Source organism: Trachemys scripta, chromosome 7, assembly GCF_013100865.1.
Source record: "Trachemys scripta elegans isolate TJP31775 chromosome 7, CAS_Tse_1.0, whole genome shotgun sequence".
In the NCBI taxonomy this organism is placed as follows: domain Eukaryota; kingdom Metazoa; phylum Chordata; order Testudines; family Emydidae; genus Trachemys; species Trachemys scripta.
Genome location: NC_048304.1, coordinates 52,378,343 through 52,397,361, shown reverse-complemented (window position 1 = coordinate 52,397,361; position 19,019 = coordinate 52,378,343). Strand labels below are relative to the sequence as shown.

The 19,019-nt window shown below is 43.9% G+C and overlaps 1 protein-coding gene across 4 annotated transcripts in view; it reads right to left on the bottom strand.

Annotated features, from left to right (window-relative positions):
• Positions 1-19,019, bottom strand: part of USP4 (ubiquitin specific peptidase 4) — a 149,660-nt gene that overhangs the window by 44,543 nt on the left and 86,098 nt on the right. For all 4 annotated transcript variants that reach the window (XR_004646594.1, XM_034777089.1, XM_034777090.1 and 1 more), the window contains 2 exons: positions 14,364-14,447; positions 13,367-13,461 (listed from right to left, as the gene is read on the bottom strand). Coding sequence is in view for 3 of the 4 variants with exons in the window: in XM_034777089.1 (XP_034632980.1) it covers positions 13,367-13,461; positions 14,364-14,447 (179 nt within the window). In the remaining variant the exon portion in view is untranslated. The remainder of the gene's footprint in view (positions 1-13,366; positions 13,462-14,363; positions 14,448-19,019) is intronic.

Genomic DNA, 19,019 nt, shown 5'->3' with positions numbered 1-19,019 from the left:
TTGTTTACCTGTTGAGAGACCTGCTTAGCTCTCTCCCTCTGCGCAGTTGTGAGAGTTAATAAAGCATCTGACTTGCTGTACCCAAACAAATAGTGAGAACTCTGTTTTTCTCCGACAATAGTTTTAATTAAGATATATCTTTGAGCTATAATGTCTCATAATGGAATAGGGGTTATAAATTCTAATTCTATAGTGTGAGACAATATATTCATGTAATGTTTAAGAAAAAAGTTCTGTTAATGAGTTCCAATAGTTCATGGATTAGGGACCCAATCGTATGGTGTTCCAGGGGCTTCTGTATAGATTATTTAGCTTAATCTACCCAATGGGACTCAGTGCTCAGCCAGAAGATACTATCAGAGATGCTTAGTTTTGCAGTTCTCAAACTGTGGATTTGTGTCTCCAGAAATAATATGCTTGTTAACAGCAAAAATGTTTTTAGATAAATAAAATAAATAATATATAGAAGTGAGAAATAACAGACTTCAACCCTATTGTCCCTCTGCAAATTTGTGTACACAGAGTCAATCCCTTACCTTTCTCGAAAAGTGCAAAGTTTCAAAAAGTTCAGTGAATAGAAGATTGTTGGGGGTGGAATAGATCTCGACAACGAGAAGAAGTCTGGAGATAAATGTGAGAAGGGAGGGACAGGCAGTAGAAACAAAAGTGAAACTGTTTGAGCAGCATATTCCAGAAGTCTTGAGGTCTTTCTGAGTGTAGCTTTCATTGATTTGAGATCTACCATACCATTCTCTCACCAGAAGGGAAAACCTATAATGGCAGCAGGCCATAAAAGAGACCCAGTTTGGGAATATTTTAATGAAGTTCCTCTATCTGTGGGTAAGACAGACATGCGTGCAAAATGGAAACAGCGCAACAAAGAAATGCAAGGCCTGCTTGCCCGAATGAAACAACATCATGAGAAGTGTTCCTTCTCAGGAGGAAGCTGCATGGAAGATGATGAAAGGAACATGTCTGAATATGCAGGATCTTCAGGTTGGTAAACTTTTTTATTTCGTACTTCTTTCTTAAGGACTGCCTGTCTTCCTTCTCGACCATTCTTGAATTCTCATGTTTGAGCAAAAAATATAGTAGTTACTCCACTGTACTATAATTTTAGATGCAGTTGTGATAAAAAAATAAATAGCTGAAATACGCAAATCTTCCTTTTACAATTTCACCTTGCAATAGTACTGACTGTCAGTGAATGCAATGAGTAATACTAAATGAGCAGTATGGTAATAATAATTAAATAACTGCATTGACTTATTTGATTTAGGAGAATCCATCCTCAACATACAGGAATCTGAAGACTATCCACCTTCAAGATCACCATCATTTTCTATAGTTTCAGAGTTATCTGCCAAAAGGAAAAAAGAAATACTCCATCATCCAGAAATAACCATAGATAAGTCTGTGATAAAAACCAGCAGATTACAAAAAGAGGTAATTGATGAAAAAAATTGCCCGGTTTGTTTATGCAACAAACTCTCCTTTCCATATAATTGAGAACCCACACTTAATTAACATGGTTTAGGTATTAAGACCAAGATACAATCCACCCAACAAAGCAGATGTTGCAGGCAAATTGCTGAATAAAGTGTATGAAAGAGAAATTGAGCAGTGTGCAAAAGGGCTAGAGGGTAAAATTGTTAACCTGAGTCTTGATGGGTGGAGCAATGTCCAGAATGATCCTGTTGTATGTGCTTGTGTGACAACAGAAAAACAGAATGTCTTCCTTACAGAAACAATTGATACATCAGGAAATGCACACACAGCAGAATACTTACAAGAAGTAGCAGTAAAAGCTATAACAAACAGTGAAAAAAATTCAAATGTCTAGTACGCAGCTTGGTCACAGACAATGCTGCAAATGTATCCAAGATGAGAAGAAATTTAGAAGAGAATCCCAAGCTAATAATGTATGGTTGCAGTGCTTATTTGATGCAAGTCCTAGCCAAAGATTTCATTGTTCCAGAAATAAAGGCTAATGTTGTTGAAATTCCAAATTCCTTCCGTAACAACCAATTTGCATCAGCTGCTCTGAAAAAAGTGGGAGGAACCAAGCTAACTCTCCCACAAGACATGCGATGGAACTCGGTAGTGGACTGTTTTGAGTACTATATCAAGAACTGGCCTAATCCAATGACAGTTTGTGAACAAAATCTTGAAAAAAAATAAATGGCACTGTCACAGCCAAAGTTCTCAACATTGGTCTTAAGAGAAATGTTGAACACATGCTGAGTATCCTGAAGCCTATTCCTGTAGCCTTGAACAAAATGCAGGGAAATAGCTGTTTTATTGTTGATGCTGTTGAAATCTGGAAGTAACTGAGTGAGATCTTAAAGAGAAATAGGCAATGACAGAGTTAAATTACAAGCATTAAAAAAAACGAATGGGACAAGCACTATCTCCAGCTCATTTTCTTGCAAATATTCTCAATACTCGGAACCAGAGTCAAATCTTAACTGCTGAAGAAGAGGAGTTGGCTATGACATGGACATCCAGCAATCGTCCCTCCATAATGCCAACTATAATAAACTTCAGAGTTAAGGGTGAACCATTCAAGAAATATATGTTTGCTGATGATGTTTTAAAGAAAGTGAACTGGTGGAAGTCACTTAAGCACCTGGATTCAGAGACTGTTGAAGTAATAATCTCACTTTTAACAGCAGTAGCTTCTTCTGCTCGTGTAGAAAGAATATTTTCCTCCTTTGGACTAAGTCATTCCAAATTGAGAAATCGTTTGGAACCTGAAAAAGCACGAAAGCTTGCTTTCTTTTCCAGATTATGAACAAACAGGAAAATGAAGGTGAAGACGACTGAGTTAGCTGCAGAAGCCAATATTTTAAGTTTCTCATGTTGACCTGGTGACAGTTGATTTAATTTTCTCTTTTTCCTAAACTATTTTAGTTAAACAATTAACAAAAACAACCTGATTTTAAAAAAAACTTGACTATTTAAGTTCAAAAATTCATGTGCTTGTTTTGTTAAAATATGATACGTTTGCTGTTGAAGAAAAAAATCCAGAATACATAACATTGTTGTTTTAGTTAAATAAAATAATTTAAATGTCTGTCTGGTGATGTTCTCCTCCTAATACAGCATGGCAAGAAAGTCCTCCAAATTTAATGATTAACCTGTTGAACTGGAGATAGTTCACCTCGCAGTGACTTCATAAATATCTGCTTCAATTACCTTTGGTAAATGGAACAACCAAACAATCATTTGTTTTCTGATATCGATGTAAAACTAATCTGAAAAGTTTTCAAAATAAATCACTTTAAAAATGTATAGTGTGTACCTTCTAAAAATGAAATCTACATCTATCTCTGAGTTGTGAAGAATATGTATTAAGATTTTAACAACAAAAATGCACTTTTATGTAGAAATCCATGATTAAATTGAGTCTTCCTGAGTAGTGATTTAAATCAATTTGATTTAAATCTAATCCACCCTGTCTGCAAATTTGACATAATTCAGGAAATCATTGTTTGCTAACAACTCCTGGTACTTAATAACTCTGAACTGTGGATTAGTCATCAAGAATGCTTTCCTACCCAAAAGGTCAAGGTGTTTAGCGCCCTTGTCAGTTGGGGGAGTCTTGGACCCTAGACTTTTCTCTAGCCACTTGCACTACTAAGGAGTGTGGCACTAGATGAGTGAATAAAAACTCTGCTCCTTTAGCTGGCATGAAATACAATTTCTCAGCTTTCCCTGGGGTAGGGGCACAAGAGGCAGGGGTATGCCACACTTATCTAGTGGAGCCCAAAATGGTTTGGCTAACTGGAAGGGCCACTCTCAAAGGGCCAGAGGATGTCCAATAGGTCCTATTGCATATCCTGGACCGCTCTGAGAGGTATATGCAGCTCAGTGCCACACACTGCAACAACTCCTGATACTGCTTGAGGTCATCAAGTAGAAAAGGCGATGATGAAGCAATTGCCTCATCTGACGAGAAGGATGACATACCTATTGGAACTGGTGTAATCGGCTCGATCTCATCCACCAAGCATTCGGACAGAGCCCGTTGGTACTGGCTGGGAGAGGAGGATCAGTGTGATTCCTGCACAGATCCAGGGTGCCTACTGTAAGGATCCCAAAGGCCCCAGGGCAATCAGTAAGGATTGACCAGAGAAGGAGTGGGCCAAGGCATCGGGTACCAGCAGTCCCCTGGGTAGCCATATTCAGAAGGACGTGGACAGTTCCAATACCTTCTTTGGTCTCCAACCGGGCTTGTTTCCCCTGCGGGTGGGAAGCTTCCTCTAGAGTGTCAGATTCACTTGATGAAATGATAGGCTCTTATGCCGGTGGTGCTGACAGTACTGATGGGAAGATGGTTGCAGACATAGTCGTTGAGGATACTCTTCCCCCCAAGCTGGTTTTCCTAGATGTAGGGATGTCTTTAAGAAGAGCCCAGCCTGATAGCAGGAGAGACTGTGGGTGTGACAGAGCAAATATATCCTCCAGTGAGGTAAAGGCTTTAGTCTTCCTTTTGGTTTGGGGAGCCCCTGAGGAGGGTATTGGCAGATCCTGGTCATTCAAGGGTCTAGTGTTCCGACAGCTCCATTGTGGAATCCCCTGATGGTGTCCCAGCACTGATCTCCCAGATGGAACTGCTAGGTACTGATCATTAGATCTGTGGAATGGAGCTGGAGTCAGTATTGTCACATCCTTCTTCCTTTGGCCAATCCTTCTTGGACAGAAGGTTTATGTAGACCTAATTCTTTAGGACCCACACACAAGGGCTAACCTGACTGACTGAGATGGGGAGGAATCTTTTCTCATAGAGGCAGATCTGGACAGAGATCTGTCCTTACGCCTATATTCTTGTTCCCTACTCTAGTGAGAGGGTTTCTTAGACTTAAAGAGATTTTGCCTCAACTCTGGAGCTCATGCTCAGAGGGGTGCTGCTCACCTTCTGAACCCCTTTTACAGGGTGGTCTCCAGAGTTTGAATCCGAATGGGGTGTCATGGCCTGCTCCATGAGGTGCTTCTGCAGATGGAGCTCATGAATTCAGAGAGAAAAGGAGTGGAAGATGCTGCACTTGGTGGTAATATGAGCCTCCCCAAGACAATAAAGGCAGCCCTGGTGGTTGTCACTAATGGAGAAGGAAGGGGGGTGGGAGATACAGTTCTTGAACCCCAGAACTTTTGCTATAGTCCCCCTTTGCAGGGAGAAGCACTGCAAGGTGGGGAGAACTAAATGTATTGCGATAACTATGAAAACACTAAACTAATACAAAGTATTTAAATTTATTCATACATTCACAGCAAAGGAAGATCAAAACAGACACGGAGGATTCTGACTGAGACCATGTGGCGGTAAGAAGGAACTGGAGACCTGTCAGTCCAGACTGCCCTGTATACTTTCAGTTTGGAGCACAATTTTGTTTTAGTATTCTATATAGTTTATTTTATGTAATGTTAGAAAGATTGAGAGTTTGGTTGGAGTGTTTAATGGCGACTTGTAGGTGAACTATCTTCTCAAGAGGGAGAAACCGCCCCTGTGTTAAGGGACCTAAACATATTCTTCTCTAGGATTTCAAAGAGAAGTGATATGTAGCACCTGGTTTATCATCAAGGCCATTTCACCTTGTTTTATTCTGATATACAGATGAATTTTACCACAAGCAACAGATTTTGCAGGAATGTTTAGGGATGGTGTTAACCAAGAGCTTAAATTAAGCCATAACAATTGGCCTTTTCATCCCTTTCCTTTCCAAAGAAAAAGACTTTGTTTAAACCCAGACAGAGTTTTCTTTTATAGGCACTCTAAAGTCTTCATTCATTTAACATTAAGGAAAATGAGTATACAAAGGGGTTACTCACCTTGTGCAGTAACTGCAGTTCTTCGAGATGTGTTCCTATGGGTGCTCCACTTCTGGTGTGCATGTGCCTCTCAAGCCCTCGATCAGAGATTTTCTGTTAGCAGTATCTGTTCAGCCTGCACATGCTCCTATGTATCCTTATACCACACCAGACTCTACAGGCTATGCAAGCAGATCACCCTGAGTTCCCTTTCTCTCTCCTAATGCCCTAAGAGAACAGTCCAAAGCAGAGGGGAAGGAGGGCAGATAGTGGAGCACCCACAGGAACACACACCTCAAACCTCTTCTTCTTCTTCAAGTAGTGTTCCTGTGGGTGCTCCACTTCAGGTGATTCCCGAGCAGTATCCCAAAGGGAGGAGGGAGATTTGGAATTGAGTCCAGAACTGAAGATAGCACCGCATTACCAAGTGCCGCATTGGATCTGGCGGCATGGATTAAGGCATAGTGTTTAGAAAATGTGTACTGAAGCCCATGTAGTAGCCCTACGTATCTCAGATGCTGGAATGTTCTTGAGTAATTCTGTGGATGTTGCCTGTGATCTGGTAGAATGAGCTATCACCTCTGGAGGGGGTAGGGGGAGATGAACACCACTGGTGGGAGACTATATTGTAACAAGCAATAATACACCCAGAGATACACCTCAACACTCTCTGGGGAGATATTGTGGATCCCTTGGATCTGTCTGTGATGGAAACAGTCTAAGTGCCTTCCAAAATTGTTTGATTCTACTTAGGTAGAAGGCCAACACCCTTCTAACATCGAAGATATGAAAACAGGTTTCCTGCTGAGACTTATGCAGTTTTGGACAAAAACACTGGTTAAGATGAAATTCCAATAGTACCCTAGGTAAGAATTTAGGGCATGGGCATAAAGATACCTTGTCCTTGAAGAACACTGGAAAGGGGGACCTGCCATCACGGCCCCAATTTCTCCAACCCTATGGGCCAATGTGATAGCTACTAAAAACGCCAGCTTCATAGATGAGTTATGCACGTTGCCACTGGTTCAAATAGAGGTCTTGTGAGATATTTAAGTACAACGCTGAGACCCAAGTTGGAGCGGGGTCCTAATCTGGGGAGTAGAGATTCCCAAAACCCTTAATAAACCTTAATGACATAGGATGAGTAAATATGTATACCCTTTCTACTGGAGAATTAAACGCTGATATTGCAGCCAACTGAACCTTAGTCAAGCTGACAACCCTGATTTCTTTAGATCCAACAGGTAATCCTGGATGACATAGCAATACAGATTCAAGCACAAGTCAGTGACAATGACACCAATGGTAGCATCTCAGATTTCTGCAGGTAAGTAATTTGGGTTGACTCCTTTTTACTGTTCAGTAACACCTGCTGCACTTCTGCAGAGCAGGAAGATTCTAACCCTACGAACCAGTGAGGAAACATGCTCGGAGGTGGAGAACCCCTATGATGGGGTGAAACACATGATCTGCACCCTGGGAAAGGAAATGGGAAAAGGTCAGAAATTTGAATGACAACTGGACGCACAGGTGGAGTAGATAAGAGTGCCAAGCATATATCAGCCAGATCAGTACTGTAAGGATAACCATAGCTTTGTCTTGTCTGATCTTGTTCAGCACCCTTAGTATTAGTTGTGTTGGAGGAAATTCTTAGACCAGACCCTTCGTCCAAGGGTGGTGGCTAGCGTCCTCTTGAGCAGAATAGAGGACACTTATTGTTCTTGGACATGGAAAAGAGATCCACCTGTACAAATCCCCACCTTTGAAACACACTGGAAACTCTGAAAGACCAACTCCCATTCGTAGTCCTAGGAGATGCGCCTAGTGAGAACGTTCACTGTGGCATTCTGAATGCCTGGGAGACAGACGGCTGAAAGATTGGATCTGATGGGTTATACACCAGTTCCACAGTTTCATAGTTTTGGCGCACAGGGAGATGGATCTTGCTCCTCCCTGTTTGTTGATATAGAACATGCAGGTCACATTGTCTGTCATGATCCTGATTTGCCCCAGTGAGGGGTAAGAAATGAAAGCAAGTGTTCTTGACTGCCCCAAGTTCTAGCAGGCTGACGTGGAGACTGGTTTCCTGAGGTGGCCATCTGCCCTGAGTGGTGAGGGCACTGAGATGACCCTATCCCAAAAGTGATTCATCTGCTGTTATGGTTGTTGCTGGAGCTAGGTGAATGAAAGGGATGCCTGCACAAACGCTGGGCTAATTCTTTTCCACCAGTCTAGGGAGTTCCTCATCTATAGGGGAACTGTGACCTGTCTGTCCAAAGTGTCTCTGGCCAGTGAATAAGTCATTCTGAGCCAGCCATGAAAGCAGCAGAGGGATAGCTTTGCATGGTCAGTCATGAAGGTGCAAACTGCCATGTGTCCCAGGAGCTGTAGACAGTTCCTTATTGTAGTTCAAGGACTTCCTTGAAATGTCCTGACCCGACCTGACAAAGTTATGAACCTGTTTGTGGGAAAGGTAGGATCTACCAATGAATCCAAGTATGCTCCTATCAACTGTATTTTCTGTACAGGGGCTAATTGTGGATTTTCTTGCATTTAGATGTAAACCCAATTCCTGAAAAAGGGAGAGCAGAAGACAGCACTGCTTCATAAAATCAGCCTTTGAGCAGCGATTTGTCAGGGTACAGGAAGACTAGAATCTCTTCTCATCAGAAGTAAGCAGCCACTACCACCAGGAACTTTGAGAACACCTGTGGAACCAGAGAGAGGCCGAAGAGAAGTACTCAGTATTGAAAATGATCCTGCCCTATAGTAAAATGTACGTTTTTCCTCTGTGATGGGTATCTTGCTATATGGAAATAGTTGTCTTGTAAGTCAAAGGTTGAAAACCAATCACCTGCCTCTACTGAAGGGATTATAGCTGCCAGAGTCATCACCCTGCGTATAACAACTGCTTTGAAGATGGACCCGGTAGTGTTGTCTGTGGCCTCCAAGGACACTTGAAAAGTGAGAAGATGGACTGAAATTGTTCCCTATGTTTCCCTGTGGAAGAAATTTCAGTAAATTTATTATAGCTTGTAAAATTATATTTAGTAATGATCACCTGATAGTTTGTGATCTGAAATTGCAGGGTCATGGATGAATAAGATTTCATCCAAAAAGGTCTAGCCTCTTTTGGTCCTTACAGGGTAGATATGAAGTAGTGTTGCTTACGCCTCTCATTTACCGCACGCACCACAAGGGAGTGAGGTGGAGGGCTGGAGAAGAAAAATTCTGAGGGGGAACATAATATTTCTTACCTGTCCCTTTACAATAGTAGTGGGTGTTTGCCACACAGTGTTAGCTGAGTCCAGGAATGCCTCATTAATGGTGGAAGTTGATGACTGTACAATGTATAGCTGTTTGTGGTCTGGCAAATTGCTGGCAATGTGCAGTCCAGGGATCCCACCACCCTTGTTGTCATGCACAAGGCTCTTCTCTGTGAATGTCAAAAAACAGGTTCCTACACAGAAACATAGGAGAACCCTGTACAGAGATAGAGACTGAATGGAAGTCTCCCTTATTCTCCTCAATATCCTCCCAATGAGCGGGGAGAGGCACCAACAGAAAAGGGTGGAGAGTCCTATGGTACCAGAGGATGATGGTAATCTGGGGATCGAGGTCTCAGTACCAAGAGACACTTGGTACCCATGAGCAGTGGGGACTCTGGTTCATCTATCTCAGACAAGTCCTTAGAGTACATTGAAATGGGTTATCTAGGAAGGTGGTGGAATCTCCTTCCTTCGAGGTTTTTAAGGCCCGGCTTGACAAAGCCCTGGCTGGGATGATTTAGTTGGGGATTGGTCCTGCTTTGAGCAGGGGGTTGGACTAGATGACCTCCTGAGGTCCCTTCCAGCCCTGATATTCTATGATTCTTGCGGTACCGAGCGGCGGATCAGTACCAATGTGGCCGAAGTAGATGGTACCACTGATTGGGAGCGTACCATCCCAGGGACCATTGGTATCTGGAGCTGTGGTTTACCGGGCATCAAGGGTGCCAGTAGGCAGGTACCAGTGGCGGGCTGTAACCGATGATCCCACCGTGAAGTACTTATCCTTGCCCTCCTTGTCTCTCATAGATGGTACCATCTCTGAGCTGCGTTTCTCTTTAGAGCTCTGGGACTCGCCGGCCCCACTGGTACAAGAGGAGGAGTCTTTCATCTCTATGGTACCAAGCCAAGAGGTCGAAGCTTCTGAGACCATAGATCTAACAAAGGACAAGATCAGTTTTGTATGATGACAGGCCAAGTGCCTCTTCTTTGATGCTTTCCCTGAGGCTTTCCATAGCCTTCCCCTTTCTAGGGAAAACCTGCAACCGCTGTTGAAGGGATGCTGGATTTGTCCAGAGACAGGCATACAGTGGAAGTCTCCTGACCTGACTCAGAAGTGGGTAGAAGTGCCCTCAACAGCAGCCTCAGTTTAATTTCCCTGTTCTTCCTTGCCCCAAATTTGAAGGCCAGACAGAAGTTGCTCTTCTGGGAGACATGGGACTCCCCCAAGCAACAACACACTTGGAGTGGCCACCACTTACTGACATAGCCTCTCGACAAGAAAGGCAACATTTGAAACCTTGGAAGCCAGGCATGCCCTGCCAGGAGAATAAGGCTCCCGGAGGAACAGGAGGGAGACAAAACAAGTAAATCCTCTCATTACTCATAGCTAACTAATTATAAACTATCTACTAACAACTAAATTCACTACCTAATCTAAACCAAAAACTATGGATAAACTGTACAAGCTGAGGCACGCTCAGGGCCGGCTCTGGCTTTTTGACCACTCCAAGCAAAAAAAAAAAAAAAAACAAACATACATGGGGCAGCCAGAACGGGAAAGCAAAAAAAACCCAAAAACCTGCAGCGCGGCCGGAGCGCGGGTGCAGGGGGACGGGGAGGGAGCGGGCGGACGGGAGAGAGAGAGAGAGAAGGGGGGCGGCCAAGGCTACAGCAGGGCGCTGCCACACGGCCCCTCCCGCCGGGAGGGCTCTGCTCCGGTTGGTGGGGAGGGAAGGACGAGGACTGCCCTGCCGGGCGCCTCTTGGAACAAAAAAAGGCGGCTGTGCCACCCTAGGATTGGGCTGAATGCCGCCTCGTTCAATCTGCCGCCCCAAGCACCAGCTTGCTCGGCTGGTGCCTGGAGCCGGCCCTGGGCACGCTCAAGGCAGACACGCTAAGGCTCCATCTCAGGCCAAAGCAGTTGAGAAGTAACTGAAGGCAGTTCACCCACGCATCCCTATATAGTCTTGGTGTGCGGCATCAGGATACAGAGGCTGCATGTGCAGGCCAAACAAACACTGCTAACAGAAAACTCTCCAGTCAAGGGCTCAAGAACACCTGCAGTGGAGCACCCAAAGGGACACTACTCGAAGCACCAGCTAACGTTGATAAACAGAAATTGTGGGATTTGTATAGCATTTAAGATTCCGAATATTCATTAACGACTTGTTACAAGACCATTCTTAGAATGGCTTCTTTTAAGTAACTGATTTAAATACTCTTCCCCCCACCCATAGGATTTAGTTAAGATTAGAGAGACAAGGTGAGTGAGGTAGTATCTTTTATTGAACCAACTTCAGTTGGCGAGAAAGACAAGCTTTCGAGATACACAAAGCTCTTCCTGAGGTCTGGGAAAGGTATTCAGATGTTCCAGCTAAATACAAGGTTGAACAGATAGTTTAGCATAAGTAGTTAGCACTAGTTATTGAAGTTGGTTCAATAAAAGCTATTACCTCACCCACATTGTCAGTCTAATATCCTGCGACTGACATAGCTACGACAGCACTGCATACAACAATTAATTAAGATTGGAAAAAGTGAGTATTTATAAACTATTTAGCTCATCCATAATAAACCAGGCAGGACTTACCTACCCTTTGCCATGTATAAACTTTTTCAGTTATTTATGACACACAGAGAGGACTGAGTATTGATTTTGGGACTAATGAACCTTGGCTGTAGTTTACCTACATAAAAGTGTCCCATCCAAGTGCAGACCCATTCTCTAAAGTGTAATCTCTATTAAAAGCTGTCCACAGAGTCATAGAGAAGCAACGGTAATTGAAGTAACCATTGCATGTTGTTTGTGTTTTGTTTATATTTTCCTTTCTTTAATAAGGAAATAGTCATAGTTAATAACTGCGACTGTTTTGCTTGTCTTCAATCCTGGTGTCCCCTAAGACAGTGATTTTCAACCTTTTTTCATTTGCAGCCCCCTTTGGAAATTTCAAATGGAGGTGCAGACCCCCTTGGAAATCTATTGTTGAGTTGAATTCTGTTCAGTCAGTTTTCAGTCTAAGTCTTTCGCGGACCTCAAACTTAGTCCGTGGACCTCAAACTTAGTCCGTGGACCCCTGGGTTGAGAACCACTGTCCAGAGGCATAAAAAGGACCGTGTGTGACTAAAACAGTGGGAGTGATATCCCTGAGTTGGTATTAAGAGACATAATTATTAAGATTTGGCCTACTATTTCTTGTTTTTTTAGACTATACATTTTAGTAATTTGGGGGATTATATAACTTGGCACTCAATAACTGAAGACACTGCTTTCTATCCCACAACATGTCAACCACAAGGAACAAACTACACAGAATCCAAATGTTCTTCCAAATAATTGTAACTTGTCCCACAATGACGAAGTTCACAATTACAGCTGCAGGAAATAACATACTGAGAGCTTTTTGGAAACTCTGGTACTACTACTCAATGACAATGCCACAACAACTAGAGTGACAGGACAGCACAAGACTGCAATGTCATGCAGTGATCATCCTTAAATGACATATCAGCTGCTTCACAAGAAACGAACACCTGACTATACACCAGCAAAGGCAGCAAAACAGCTTTGTAAAACAAAGCCTCAGACTAAAACCCATTTTTTTAGACAAAGAGGAAGAATGGTCTTGCGGTTAAGGAACTGCCTTAAGGACTCTAGGTTCAATTCCCACATCTGTCTCTCACTTCCTATGTGACCTTGGGTAAGTTGCTTTCTCTCTCTGGCTCAATTCTTCATCTACAAAATGGGGGTAATACTACTTCCTTTCTTCCACCCTTTGTCTATTTAGACTGTAACCTCCTTGGGGCAGAGACTGTCTCTTACTTCGTATATGTACAGCACCCAGCACAAGGGAGCCACAAATTCTGTTGAAGCCTCAAAGGCATTACAGCAAGACAAATAAGTAACAGAAGATCAAAATAAGTTGGCAGCATCCCTATAAATTATAGAACATAAGCACAAAGTGACTAGAAAATAATCACTCAGACTTAAGAGCTCCTCAGACTAGAGACCTTGACTTATATCAGGAAAGCACTTAGCACACTGTGATCACTACTGTAAATAAAGCATATCCACTGAGGGGACATGCATGAGAACGGTGCCCCCAGACTGCCCAGCTAGCTCCTAGTTAAAGACATAGGGCCAAAGAGCAGCCACTACATGAAGGACAACCTACAGGCAGGCTGGGGGTTGGAAAAAACATGTCAGCTTGTATATATAGAAAGCCCAAAATCTCATCTCCTAGCACATTCTTCTCAACACTGCACTTTCCAAAGAGATGGTTACTCACACAAAGATGTTGTCTTTTGGCATGATGTGACTTAACCCTTCATCCATTTGGAAAATTTTGTGGAATCGGTGATTATAAACATCTGTCACCACCATCTAAAAGAGTGAAGTTAGAGACAGTTAGACAAACTAAAATAATTCACAATTCTAGAAACAGTTCCTCATTTTTCTTTCTCAGACATTTTTCATGTACACGTCACCAAAGTGTTGATGGAGACTCTATAGTGACACCTTATGGTTGATCCGACATACTATTAACTGAATCTAATCAGACCAATGAGGTAGAGAATAACAATTGGGCCTGATTTTTCAGAGGCATTGAGTACCTGCAGCTCCCAGTGGCTTCACGTCAAGCACAGTGGCCACTGTCCTGTGAAGATATCATCATACATCCCAGTGCATCAAGGCCCAACAGGCTGGGATGTAAGACAGAAATAACCAAACACTTAATAACTACAAAGGAACTGAACTAATCCTCTGAACTGGCATGAGGTAACAAGTTATATACATGGGAATCCAGACAACTTCCCACGAACCACAGGTTTCAAGCCTGATGTTTTAATGGACAATAAAATTATTCACTTCTTAAGCAAGATAAAGCACATCCCATTTCCTGTTGCTACTAAGGAGGTTTCTAAGGAATAGATACCCCCAAAGTAGTAATATGAGGGGTAAAAAGGATAAATTAAGACAAGTTGCAATGGTAGTGGCAGTCATTTTTCTGTCTCTTCCCTCACACACACACACCCTTTTTAAAACCATTATTACTGTCATTACTATAATGGAGGTAACAAAGTGAACAGGGCTTGCCTGTGTCATGGCTTTCTCTTTAGAATTCAGGCAAGCAAGGAGTTATGTATCAGTACAATTAGTTAATGCTTAGTTACTATTTTGCTCCTCTTTGCTTATTGTCCATTTCAAAGTTTTTCCAATAATAAAATGCTTTAAAAAGAAAGAACACATTTATTAGCAAAATTATTGTGTGTGCTTGGTCTTACATTTTCTGCAGGGATCTTGGAGAGTTTGGAAAGAGCTTCACACAGGTCTGATACAGCCCCCATCATTGGCACAACTACCCGATACTGGAAACAGAGAGAACGTTAAACTTACACGAGGCAAAATAAATCCAAGCATGGAGCAGAACGTTAGCAAATGGGAGTTTGGCCATTCGTTAGTCCTGACATCTTAAAAGCAGAGAATTCTATGGCAAGTGGGGTTTCCAGTCACACTTGGCTGTCTTCAGTGTCTCAGGCTCAGATTTAAAGATTTGAAGCCCAGACAGCCACAGCACAGATAACAGAATTTCACCCAGCAATTCCTCTGTCTAGTCCAATAACTTGGGGTGAAGCTTTTAGAAAGACATCCAATCTTGATTTCAAGTGATGGAACAATCCACCACACTGCCCCAAAAAGCTGTTCCAATGGTTAAATACCCGTACTGTTGAAAAATCTATGCCTTATTTGCTCTCTGAATTGCTTCCATTTCCAGCCACTGGATATTGCAATTAACATTGCAAAAGGTACCATCCTAGAGAAACTCTCCCAGAAGGTTTTGACTTTATGCATCTAAAGCAGGGGTGGACAAATTTTTTGGCCCGGGGGCCATATCTGGGAATAGAAATTGTATGGCGGGCCATGAATTCTCACCAAATTGGGGTTGGGGTGAGGGCTCTGGTTTGGGGTGGGGCCAGAAATGAGAAGTTCAGGTGCGGGAGGGGGCTCTGGGCTGGGGGAATGGGGGTGTGTGTGAGGGCACAGGCTGGGAATGCGCTCTAGGGTGGGGCTGGGGATGAGGAGTTTGGGGTAACAAGAGGGTGCTCTGGGCTGGGGCAGGGGGTTGGGGTGTGGGAAGGGGTGCAGGTTCCAGCTTGGGGTGCAGGCTCTGAGGTGGAGCTGGGGATGAGATGTTTGGGGTGCAGGAGGGTGCTCCGGGCTTGGATCGAGGGGTTCGGAGGGGGGCATCAGGGCTAGGGCAGGGGGTTGGGGCACAGGGGAAGGCTCAGGGGTGCAGGCTCCAGGCGGTGCTTACCTCAAGCGGCTCCTGGAAGCAGTTGCATGTTCCTTCTCCGGCTCCTATATGGAGGCGCGGCCAGGCGGCTCTGCATGCTGTCCCATCCGAAAGGCACCACCCCTGCAGCTCCCATTGGAGCACCGGAGGGGGCCATTAGAGCGGGGCATTTGGAGTGCGTAGGAGCCGGAGGGGGGCCATGCTGGGGCTTCCGGGAACTGCATGGAGCAGCCCCCAACCCTGCTCCCCGGCAGGAGCACCAGAGGGGGGCCATGCCACGGCTTCCAGAAGCTGCACCCGACCCTGCTCCCCGGCTGCAGCGCCAAAGCAGGGCAAGGCCCGCTCCACAGAGGGAGCTCGAGGGTCGGCTTAAAACAGCTGGTGGGCTGGATCCAGCCTACAGTTTGCCCGGATCCAGCCCACAGTTTGCCCACCCCGATCTAAAGCACGCACCAGGAAAGGAGGAAGCCACGGTCAGGTTGGCTGGATTTCTACTATACCTCATGTAAATTGGAGTTAACCAATGTGTCTTCCTGCAAATCATTTCTCCAGAACTATCTAACTCCCATAAGGATATCACATAGGCACTGGCTAAAACCAGAGATTTCCTATGGCCAATGGGAATACTTTGCAGAGAGGAATAAATATTTTCCGGACACGAGAAGAAGAGACAAGTTGAGACTAACACCAGGAGTCAAGCTCTCCCCTCACTTCCACTCAAGGCCTTCCACTAGTCTCCATCCTCCTCATCCCAGGAATGGTAGGCTCTCCAACCAAGCACTAACCCCTTGGGAGCCAATCAACACTACCAGAGCCTACCAGCATCAGGCACCTGCAGCCCACCATGGCCTTCCAGCAACGAGTGCCGCACTCCCATGCTACCACATGAATTGAACTTTTCTGTACAAAAAAAGTTATTCAGCTCATGCAATAGCTGTCTCCTGCCTGTGATTAGATGTTCGGGGGTGGGTGTGTGTGTGTGTGTGTGTGTGTGTGTCCCCAGCTTTGCGCAGACAGCCATCACAGCAGACCTCAAGCGAACTGCCCAATGACCACAAGATCCTTAAGGTACAAAGGCACCAAGCCAGGTTTATTGTTGACAAAGCATGGTAATAGAACCTGGTAGACTCTACAAGGATAGTAAGACATGTATGCCCATGACAAGAATGCAGCTCAGTGAATGGCAGACTTTCCATTCCCCCCTCTGGACAAAGATACTCCCTCTGAGATACATCTTTATACCCGAATACAAACAAATTATGTACTACCTCTGACATAGTTACTGCCCCCGATGTGGCTAGTTATCACCTTGTACATGTTGGCTCAATCAAAACATCTTTATTACATATTGTCATTCTGACCTTATCTTTTAGTAGGGGTCAGCGTGTTCCTGTTATCCTTATGGAATGTTTTTGTACCATCCTTAATATCGGGATGTTCTGGTACCACTTGATATCGGGATATGTTTGCGTGAGTACTCTGTGCTTAGCACTTCTTAGGAATGTGTATTTCTGCAATATCAGCCCTGTTCTTTCCAGATTCTGTGAGCAGGTCCTGCCTCATAGCAGGTCTTTGATACAAGGGTTTATGTCTCCGGCTCTCTTCCTACTACATTGCCCACTTCCTGATTCCTGCTCCAAGGGACAAGTCAACATGCACCATGCCAGTGACATATCAGAGGAAAGAGGTCACTTACCAGAAACTGTTATTCAAGAGTCTCCTCTGTGCAAGCAGACACATCTAAGGCCCCTCCCATCCAGCATCAACCTTCAGAACCCTCTTCAAAAGCATTGTTGTCAGGAAATGCATGCAACCCCCTTCTGGTACCAAACGTTCAGCATACGAGATTATGTAAGGGAGCACACCAGCTCCATCACCTTCATTCCTTCTCCTGAACTGCAGAGACCCATTTACATGGAGAACTCTGAAGTAAAAGGGAATACAGGAAGGTATTGTGAATGAGCAGAGGCAACGCTCAAAGAACAACAGTTACTGATGAGTTGCCTTTCTTCTCTGAGGGCCTCTGAACATTCCCATCTAGGGGAGCAGTGAGCGGTATTGCCCATATGGAAGGTGGGAGCGGAGTTTTAATGGATTAGAAACTGTAGCACTGCCTTCCCAAACTGAGCATTTGAACAGGGTGCTACGTCGTACCCGGTGAGTGACACTGAACATAGTTACAAGAGTGTTCACATACTGGTCCCCGTTAGCGTCTCTGAATCTGCAAATCCTGCTGAACACCTACTACTAAAGGTTGACGCAGTCATCAGCATCATACAAAAGGTCCTCATCAGGGCAGCACTGATAATAATATCAGCAAATGTCAAAGGGCTCTTGGGTGCCAAACAAGACCTTATAGCCAAAATGGATATTTGGGATGAACGTGACAATTGAAAGACCACACAAGCAATATGGCAGTGCCATTTTTGTCTAATTTAATCTTGTCATCAACAACACATCTATGACTGATAACAATGACATTGAAGTCCTGACTGTAAACACTGGTAGCATTTCCACTGTGTCTGTCTATAAACTGCAGTGCAAACAATTCAAGTTAACAAGCCCACAACCCTGAACGTGACAAAACGCAGGTGATCATTGGTCATAACGTCAAATGGGGCTATCGCGTAACTGATAAAAATGATGAACCAGCTGAATTGTGGCCAAATGCACACCACTTAATTCAGAATCCTAAGCTCTCCAGTTCTTCCAACAGCAGCTGATGGAAATGAGGCTACAACCCTGATCTGGCATTTATCAGCAACAACATAACTGGTTCAGGTCACAAACTTAGTTTGGGCCCAATTCCACATGTGCAGCGCCAACCCATCGCCATCCAGAATGCAGCTGTAATGCTAAACTCAGTACAATGCTGGTGCTGCTTTAATTTTAAGAAAGTAAAACGGAAGAGCTTCTCCAATGACCTCGATGCCATTGTAAGAAATATTGAACGAATACCAGAAAATTATGACCAGTTTGTCAATGCATGGTCTCGAAAAAGCATAATCCACAAGGCTGGAGAACAAACTATGTGCTGGGAACAACATCCAACTTATCAGATTAGTATGCAAAATGCAAGCAGAACTTCAAAGCAGACCCATTCACTGAAAGGCAAAAAAATGGTCTCTAGACTAAAGGAGGAAAAACAAAAGTCATAAAAGAATCTCACTGAGAGCGTGCACATGACCCAGAGCAGTAAGAAGCATGGATTAACCATCTGGAAACAACCACCCAAGGACAGCAGAGCAACACTACACATTTACTGCAGACAAGGTCACACAACAACTCCTAAAAAATGACTGGGCACCAAACGAACAGCCCAAGATACAGCTTAAGTGGCAAGAACTAGGAAACGTACAATTTTGGGGCACAGTATGCAACGACCAAATTAACCTCCAGAATTAACACCCTCAAGAATGGCAAAGCCACTAGTCTAGATGACATTTGTATTCAACATATCAAACACTTTGGATCAGGAATAAAGAACTGGTTACTCAAGTTGTTTAGCACATGCTCAGCCAAATACAAAGTACCCAAGATCTGACAATGAACACATGTTGTGGCACTCCTGAAGCTGAGGAAGGACGCAACAGAGTCAAAGAACTTTAGGCTTATATCACTACTATGTCACCTCAAGAAACTACAG